Source organism: Trichomonas vaginalis, chromosome VI (genome assembly GCF_026262505.1).
Source record: "Trichomonas vaginalis G3 chromosome VI, whole genome shotgun sequence".
Taxonomy (NCBI): Eukaryota; Parabasalia; order Trichomonadida; family Trichomonadidae; genus Trichomonas; species Trichomonas vaginalis.
In genome coordinates, this window is record NC_067208.1 from 19671340 (window position 1) to 19681438 (window position 10099).

A 10099-nucleotide genomic window follows, 5' to 3' on the forward strand; every position below is an offset into this window, starting at 1 on the left:
TTATTCATATATAAAAACAAGATCTGAATATCCTTCAACAGCAACATCAACACAGCTTCTATCTGTACTGTTTAGTAGCTGGCAATTCAAATTTGGGTCGTTTGGATCTGTCACTGCAACAAAAAGTTTTTTGATGTATCTTGGGAAAATTGATTTTTGTAAAACAAACGTTCCTGAAACTTCATCGTACAAACAATTTACTCCGTATATAGTATTGACTTCAGAAGAGCCTTCGAAATATTTCGGCGAAATTATTAAGTTCTTTCCTTCAAAACCTTCCAAATCAAGTAACCTTTTCATTGAAAGTTTATCTGATACATTCTGAAGCCATAATTTATCAACATCTTCTTTTCCAAATTGTTCATCATCAAAAATATCAGGAAGATAACGACAAAAACTAACAACTCTGAAAGTCATTAACAAAGGACTTGCCAATGAAATCAAACTTGATTTTCCGTAAATTACCGAAGGAGGACATGGAGGAGGCCATATTGCATTAAAACATAGCGTATTCAATGAACATGGAAGACTATTTTGTGATAAACTTGTTAAAATAACCAGTCTAAATTCAGATGGGAATGAATGATTGGTCAATATACGTGAAACAAAAGATGAAATCTTATTAAGAGATGATTCACAAAATTCTGGATATCTGACAATTACTAATCCTCTGTTTCTTAATATGTTTTTATCATATTTTTCATCAAAAGGATTGAGAACTTTGGAATTGTTGATATTGAGAAGGAGATTTGTTGGATCATCTCTTGGATTGCATTCTAATAGCAATGGAATATCATTGGAATGACCGAAAATGAATTCTGACAAATTAAAATCTTTGAAATTAAATTTAATTTTGTCGGAAAACTTGATATCATAATTATCTTCAAATGCAACAATTGATTTGCCCATGGACAATGACATAAGCTTAATAAACTCATGTTGAATTTCATTGATGTCAAATTTTTTGTCAATTTTTTGTTTCAAAATCGAAAAGAAAATCGGAAAAACAGGAGAATAATTCGAGTAATTCAACCATGGAATGAAATCATTGTACATTTTCATGATTAATGTCGAATTTTCTTTTTCTTCATTTTCGATTTTTGTCAGTTTTTCAGTTAAAGATGTCAATTTTTGGTCAATTTCTTCAATTTTGTTTCTTTTGTCTTTGAAATGATCTCTTAACGATTTCCATCTTTCCATAACGAAAGAGTTTTCATCAAAAGTATTTCCAATGTTAGTATAAACCATTTCCAGTGATTTTACTTCTTCATTTCTCTTTTCTTGAAGAGAAACCATGTATTGCTGATCAATTTTCGTTTTTTCATTTATCAATAATTTATTGAAAATTGACATCAAATTCAAATTTGAAAAATTGATAAAAATTGTCGCATTTTGAATGTTATCTGGCATCTGTTCGATTTCAAGTGATGTGAAGATGAATCTCTTTTTCTTTGAGTCGATGAAATATAGAATATCAGTTGGATCGTTCGAAATCAAAATAACTGGTGAGGATTCGTCAAATTTGTCAAAACGTGATGATAAAATTTGACTTTCTGGGAATAAATATCTGACTAAATAAAATCCGAAACCATTTGGATCATAGATCAAAGGATTCTTAATCGGATTCAATAAAGAAATCACTTTTTCTGTCAAAATTTCATCATTTAAAATTCCAAAATCTTTGATTTTCGAGTAAAAGTGTTTTCCGAACAAATTTTCTGAAATTTCGATTTTTGCAAAATTCCTCTGAATGAAATTATGGTATTGCAAATGCCTCTGCCCATTCATAGCACTTAAAACGATAGATATCAATGAGATAATAAAAGATGTTTCAATTGATCTTTCTTTGTCACTTTTTAGTTCGTTATTTTTCTCATTTAATTTTTCAAGTTCTGTTTTGACTCTTTTATTCAATTTTTGAACTTTCTTGAAACTTTGCAATTTGATTTCGAGGTTTTTGATTTGGTTTTCTTTTCTTTCTATTGTCTTCTGCTTAAGATTAACTAAATCATCATGTTTAGACTGAGCCAGAAGTATCTGTTTCTCCAAATTTTCGAAAATTATTTCGATTTCTTTGATTTTTTGTCCGAAAATTCTTTCTTTTTCTGAAAGAGGTTTCAAACTTTCTGATTCTTCGTTGAAAACCAAAATCATGTGGAACCAGTTCACAATATTGCTGAAATCTTTATTTACCTTGCTTGCTCGATCCAACAAACCGCCTCCATCTGTTAAAATCTTCTTAATTTTGTACAATTTCGTTCGATTTATGAAATTCAAACCGAAATTTGGCATGGAATTAGAAAAGTTTGCACTCTGAATGACTTTCTGCATCGGAGTGAAATAATCGAAATTCTTATTTCTACCTACTTCAGTAACAATTGGATTTACATCGTAAAGAACACAAAAAGCCTGGAAAAGTGGTAAAATTGAAGGAGTTGGAGATCTAATTGCTTTAAACATTTGCAGAGAGTTGTTATCTAGATTAGTTATGAAATCAACACTCTCTTGTATTTTAGGAACAATTACATCCTGTTTTCTCTTGATATCATCGTATTCTTCCTTCAAATAATCATAGTTTTTGTCAAGTTTGTTGTGTTCAATTTTTGAAATTTCTCTTTTTTGATATAATTCTTCTTCACTTTCTTTTATTAGCTCATCAAAGTGAGAGATTTGTGTCTCCAAATGCTCAATATCTGCTTTGCTTTCATCTATTTCATTTTGGCATTTTGTTTCGTAATCAATTAATTTCATCAAATTTTTAATGAAATTTTCTATTTTCGAAATTTCTTTCTCCAAAATAGGATTAAAGTAATTATACAAATCAAAAGCATATTTCTTGATTCTATCAACAGCAGAGATATACGTCTTGACTGAATATATTTTAGAAGCAAGTTCTGTTGCAAATGAAAATTTATCAATGACAAAATCATCGAGATTCTTTTCCTTCTCATCATAAACAAATTGGGCTTCATTAAACAATGTTTTTGAGTAAAATTCGAAAGTTGGAATGTTGAAATATGTAACAAAAACATATCTGAATTCAGTTAATCTTTGGAAGTACTGTTTCTGAGATAATTTATCATCTCCTTCTTTTGGATATTTGATACTCAAAAGATTAGGAATTTTTGTATTCGGATGATTTAAAATAATAACATTCTTTTTCTCATCAAAACCTTTTTGTAGGGAATCAATATCATTTTCATTTTCCAAAACAAAAGAATTCTCAATTTCTATTGGATTTTGTTGTTGATTTGATATAAGAGAAATTGATGACATATTTTCTTTAATTTTCTGTTTAAAATCATCATAATTTTGGAGTTCTTGTCTTTCATTTGATTTGATTAATTGTCCTGGACAGAAAACATATCTATAAGACAGTTCAAATGCAAAATCTTTGTAATCAGGATACAAAATTAAATATTGTTGATGTTTTTGTAGTTTTTTGAAGTCAACATCATTAAATATTACACAAACATTTGATTCTGTTGCTTGTTCTTCATCAAAAACAAATGTATAATCATCGCAATACTTAAATAAGAAAGAATACAACCAAATTTGCATCTTAATCTTTGTACTTCCGTAAATTATCACTGATTCCTTTGATTGCAAGAAACAATTTACAACATTATTTAATTCCAACTTTTCGAAATCAATTTTCAGAGCATTAATAATTCTTTGTTTCTCTTCTGGTTTGTAAGAAGTCAAAGATGCACTTAAATACTTTGTAAATGACAGAGTCTGCAAATTTGAATAAATATATGTTTGGCCAATAAAAAAGTTGACGATTTCTTGGGGAAAGATGTTGTACAAATCCCAAAAATCTGAATTTATCGATCTGTAAGTTATAAAATTACAGTAATCTCTTAATAATTCAGGAACTTTGTCAACAGATGATGATTCAAAGACAACTTTTGTATTCGAAGGAATTTTAATTCTCGAACAATTTTCAATTTCCAAATAAGGAAATTCGAATTCATAAATGGAAGAATCAGACATAGAAGGAACATGATGGATCCATAATATGTCTTCTTCTGTTAATGATTTCTTCTCTATTTCTGACCTATTGTTGATTTCGACCAAGTTTGTGTCATTTTTATTGAAATAGTTCAAAATTTGTTTTTTGTTTTCTTCGTAATTGGAACCAATTATTACGTTAAACTGCCATTCGAAAAGTTCTTCATCAATTATCACTGGTCTCATGAAAGTATACAATACTTGGGAAATAAAGAAACCACTTGTAATCAATAAACCATTGAAATTCTTCAATTTGTAAGAAATCGAAAGTTGAATCGAATTTTCTAGGAAGTCAAAGTCTTCAAGATGAATCCAGACTTTCTCCATATCTAAGGAATTAAGCAGATTATCTATTGATTCACTGAAGTATTCAGAACTTGAGTGAACAGAAAAAACAAATTTCCCTAAAAATTTTGCCACAAAATTGACAAATTTGTTTGAAACTAAAGAATCGTGAATTATACAACAACAGTTGTTATAAGATGCTGCTTCTACGAATCCTAATAGTTCATCAAATGTGGGCATGTCATCCATCTTAAAGGTATTAGGAATGAATTCGAAGCCGTAATTAATTTTGTAGTTTTTAAATTTGACAAAAACTTTGTTTTCATCCAAAACAAACTGAGCAAAATCAGGCAAATCAATGGAAGACGTGAAATACGGCAAGTTAAGGAATTTATCTTCTCCAGGTCTGAAGAAAGCGGAGTTCTGTGGCTTTATTGAAAAATTCTTGAAAGAAGACAAAGAAGAATCATCGCTTTCGTTGTCAGACATTTGATTCAAAGAATTAGAAAGAATGGAAAGTGAAGAAGAAACAGCAGGAATTCCAAGTCTTTGGCTTGTTGATTCTTTTTTTCTCGTTAAATGCTGGAAAGTGATCATTGACTTCTGTGAAGCAACTCCTCGTGGAGTTTGCTTTACTTCCATTGTTTTGTTTAATTTTGGTTGAACATTTAATTGACTTTGAGTTAAAATTTCTTGTGACTTAGTCAATGAATTTTCTGGTAACAAATCATCATTTGATTTTCTTTCGCTTGGATTGTTGAATGCTTCTATTATTTGCGACCAATTTGTTGTTGGCGATTCCATTACTTTATTGGCTTCTTCACTCATGTCTGAAGGAGGTCTACTTAGAATAGAAGAAAGAGATGACTGAGAAGCAACTGGTTTTAACAAATTAGTTTCAACGAAAGTGGACATTGTGATTTTCTTTCTACTTGCTGCTCTTTCATTTAATTTGAAGTTCCATGAGTTTAGCTGGGCAATTTGGTTCAAAAGCAATTCGAAGTAATCAAACAAAGAGTCCAACGAGTTGATTGTTATCTGATTTGCACATGAAAATGATATCGATTTCTTCAAATTGTTGATTCTATCAACAGCAATGCTGAATTCTTTTTCTGAAGTAATGTTTTTGACAAATTTTGTGAATTTCAAGTTCAAAATAACAAACATCTCTTGGTATGTTAAAGCGGGAACTCTGTCCAAGAAATATTTCTCAGATTTGTCTGCAATATCAATAACTGTTTTTGTCAATTTTTCTTCAATTTTCATTTCAATTGTTTTCAACAAAAGAGGGACGTCTTTGATGTCGTATTCTATTGGATTAAGCCTCAGTTGCTCACTGTTCTTTCCTATCACGCCAATGATCTTGTTGTTCTCTATGATCATTCCATCCAGAGAAGGGAACAATGATTTAACTTGTTCTGAAAATCTTTCTGGATTTTTCGTTGAAGAAATGTAATTAAACAACTCAGAATTTGCTAAATATTGCAATCTGTAGTATTCTTTTCTTCTGTTCTGCAAATAGGGATAAATCTTTTCTTTGAGTTCCCTAATTTTATCATATATTACTTCTAATTTCTCTGTCATAGATATGGATAAAACACAACAAGTGCATTTTGACAACAAATCAGTTAAATTTGATTTGATGTCTCCAAACGTCAAATAAAACGAATATTGATGGGAAATTGTATCTTCAGCTTCCATGAAATCGTTCTGGTATAGATATAGATTGTATATCTTTCTCAATAACGTAACAAAATCTTGCATTTGAGTGACAAAATTCTCATGTTTTTCTATTTTTTGCAAAAAAAGATTTTTGAAATTTGATTTTTTCACTTTTCTCAAGTCTCTCATTTGATCTTGTAATCTGGAGATTCCTTCCTTAATGAAATTGGAGCAGTTGAAAAGCGTGATTGAAAATGTCCAATCGTAGAAAGATGCGATGATTCCGTCGAGGAAATCTTCCAAAATATATTCGTTTTCTGCGATTTTAACAATATCCATGATTTCTTTTTCTTTGTTCAAAACAATGATATCTATCAAATAATAGAGAGTTGCGCTTTGATCTAAAGGATGATCCAACTTAAACAAGTCATTGATCATTGTCCAATGCCTATTCCTCAAGTAGATAGAACTCAAAGCATTAATAATTGGAATGTAACTTTTGAATTCTTTCACATTTGATTCGACCAAAATCGCGATGTTTCTTGGAATCTGGAATTCTTTTAATCCGTCGCAAGCATCATTGATAGAACCGACCCACTTCTCAAACTTCTTTGATATCTCTTCTGTATCAATCAATCCTATCTGAGTTCCTGCAATTTTCTCGTTTTCCATAGAATATTCTTTTGTTGAGACCCATAATTTCATCAAGCAATTTGACAATCTCCGGCCTTCGAAAAGTTTTGTTTCGTCAAAGGTTTGTCGCTCTAAATATGAATCACCACGCTTGATTTCAGCGTATTTATTACATGCTGATTCGTATTTAGAAAACAATTCTTCGGCAGTTTTTGCTACTTTTTCGATTTCTTTTGTAAAATTCTGTCTCAACAATAAACTTAGTTGTGAATCCAACTCATTATATTCAATCAACAAATTGTTTTCTTTTTCATCATATTCTGTTTTGATCAGTATCCTTCTTTCCTTGAGCTCACTTTGTCTCAATGGCAAAGTTTTTGTGAATTTCGACAGCATAAACCCGAAATTAAACAAAAATCTTGATGCTTTAAACGAAAAAGGTGAAAAAGATTTTTGTAATTCTTCAATTATTTTTTCGATATTAGAAACTTCATTATTAATTTGTTCTAAAATCAAAAAGGCTTTGTCCATGTCATTTTTCAGAACAATAAAAGATGACAAATCTACTGGTTCAACTTTCAGCAAATTCCTTGTAAATTCTAACAGAGAATACTGAGATTCAATTGCAGACAAACAGTGTCTGAACAAAAAGAAATCAATGTTTTTGAGAATGTATTCCAAATTATGTAAACTTTCTCTCGCTAAATAAGTGAAATCAATGACTAAAAGCGGCATGTAATAAACAGTCTTTGTTCTGATCAATTCGTTTATCAAATCTTTGATTTCATTTTTAATGTAAATGAAATTTTTTATCATTTTTTCTGTCAAATAATTCGTTGGCGGCAAACAATCAAATGATAATTGATGAAAACAGATAATTTGATCAATATCAATTGTATCAATAATCCTATTTGTATCATAGAACTCGTAATAGAAAGCATATCGATATTTCTCGTCAAATTCAGTAACTTTTTCATTGATAAAATCAATTGGTTTATCAATGAATTTTTCGAAAAATAGTCGGATTTTTTCCAAACTTTTTTCAACAATTTCTTTCTGAGGTTTGAATATTAAATTATCCTTTAAAAACAAGCTGCCGATTGTATAAACATTGGCTTCTTCCCAGCAGTTAACAATATATTCAATTGTCAGATTTAATTCGGTCATTTCACTTTTCAAATTCATTTCTGATTCATCAGTAAAAACTTTCTTGAAAGGAGTGACTTTTTCGTTTAGAAAATCATTGAATTCGTTGATCATGTTGTTTGTTACTTCTGATATTGTTCTAACTATAATTTTGTCAACGGTTTTTGCCAAATTCATGTCAAAATTCTTGAGTTTCTTTATCATTTGCAAAACTTCGGAAACTCTCGAAATAAAGATTTGATTTACGTTGTTTTTGACACTTTCTCGTATTTTCTTACAAAACTCAATGACATCTGAAATTTTATCGTCAAATTCAATGAATTTTTCTGTTATAAAACTTCTTGCTTTTTGTTTTACTTTGATAATGTCGCCAACTGATCTAATAAGTTCCATTTCTTTTTTAATATCAATTTTAACATCAAAAATTTTTGGAAAACTTACAAAAGTGACAGGAAAATCAGATATTTTTGGAAAATTTCTTTTTTCGTATTCTAACATTAATTTCTTGTCCTTTGTGATCTTATTTTTGTAATCCGACATGTAAATCGTGATGACATCCAACATACATACTTCTCTATAAACTTTTGATAAAACAAAATAATTTCGTAAATATTTTTTGTCAATTTTCGATAAAAGAAGTTTGAAATCTTTTGGTTTCAAATAAGACTCGTTTGGATTCAAGTAATTATCCATAAATAAGTAAAATCTTTCGTATCTCATGAAGGATTCTCTGTAATCTTTTGCTTTTTGACGTCTTTCGAAAAATAATGACTTATTTTCGCCTTCTAAAATAAGATTTAGTCTAGAAACAAATTTCCTAATATCGTTATCCATGTATTCAACATAAAATGTGGAATAATCTTGGGAAATACCAAGAACTAAAACTTGCTTCCATGTTTCTTGTTTGGTATCTTTATTATATTCGATTGTTTGACCTGTTACTATCTCGTCTTTTTCTAATTTTTCTGAAATCTTAGTCAAATCTAGAGTTTCTAAGTCTGTATCATCGAAGAATATTAAAGGTACTAATTCAAGTCCAAATTCCATATTTAAATCGATATTTTGCATTAATTCGGATGCTGTTTTATTTGATTTCGAGATTATTTGTGATTTTGACACGGAGTTCACTTTATTTGATAAATTGATTTTTCTGGGTTTAATATTATCTGGTTTGTTAATGAGTTCTGAAGGAATATTAATTTTTAAAACGGATGTATTAGTTTTATGAATATAATAACTAGACCTGGTTGAAAGTACAGCTTTTGCTGGTCCTTCATTTTCTATTTTGTCCGATAATTTCTTATCTTTCTTTATTTTATAAGCATTTTTATTCATACATTTTGACGTTTTTTTTTATTATTATTTTTGCTTATCAGCGTATGATATTTTGATATTTGTAAGCATTTTATATATGCAAGAACTAAATATTTTCTTCATATCTATAAGATTCAATCCACGCAGTTTCAAATAACTCAACCAAGTGTAATGTCTGATTTCTCTAAATTAGGTTAGTTAGATTCACATCAATAGATTATAAGATGGATATTATGAATATAATGTTAATGTCAACGAAATATTGAAATAATGAATCTTAATTTATTTCTTTGTCAAATCGATAATTTTAATAAACTCATGATCTTTATTTTTGAATCTCGAATCTTTGAGTTAGCTTATTCAGAATTCAGGACAATCAAAGAATAATTCTTGCTAATAATAATGGATCCAGATGGAAGGAATGCAAATATCAGATAAATAAAAATTGATATTACCAGCAATGACAATCACATCCTGTCTGGTGTATCTCACTTTCATTGAATTTTATACAAACTTATATTCAAATCAGAATTTCTGTAATTTTCTTTTTCATTCGACTTCATTCTTACAAAACTATTACTACTAGTCATGATATATGAACCATCTACACTGATTCTACGTTTTATAAAGTTAAGTGAGAAATTCTGGAGAATACCATTACATTTCCTGAGAAAAAACGCAATATGTTGACTAGAATTCTAATATTAGTTGAAAATACGTTCCCAGAGTATGACTTAAAACTTGGAATTGAAATAGGAACTCAGTCGGTATAGACAAAAGTGACAAACAATTCATCTATTGTCGTTAGAAACACTTAACAAGTGCTCGAATTTAAGGTATCGCTTTTGTTATAAAAGCACATCAATTAAAAGGACCAAAGAATGAATTATTGCATTAATAAATTGAGTCAAAAACAACGTTAAATATGAAAATTGATATCAAAAAAACGAATCGAAATGTGACAATTTATTATAGAATTTAGATTCCATTATATCTTAGCATATTACTGATGCAAGCAGAAATGATCTTCTAATTAGAGGTAAGG

General features: G+C 29.2%; 1 protein-coding gene across 1 annotated transcript; it reads right to left on the reverse strand.

The window, feature by feature from the left end:
- Window positions 1–8787, reverse strand: TVAGG3_0894890 (dynein axonemal heavy chain 7-related family; the record flags this gene model as incomplete). Its single annotated transcript, XM_001318593.1, has 1 exon — window positions 1–8787. One exon carries the CDS (start codon window positions 8785–8787, stop codon window positions 1–3), a length of 8787 nt encoding a protein of 2928 aa, XP_001318628.1.
- Window positions 8788–10099: the final 1312 nt, after the last annotated feature.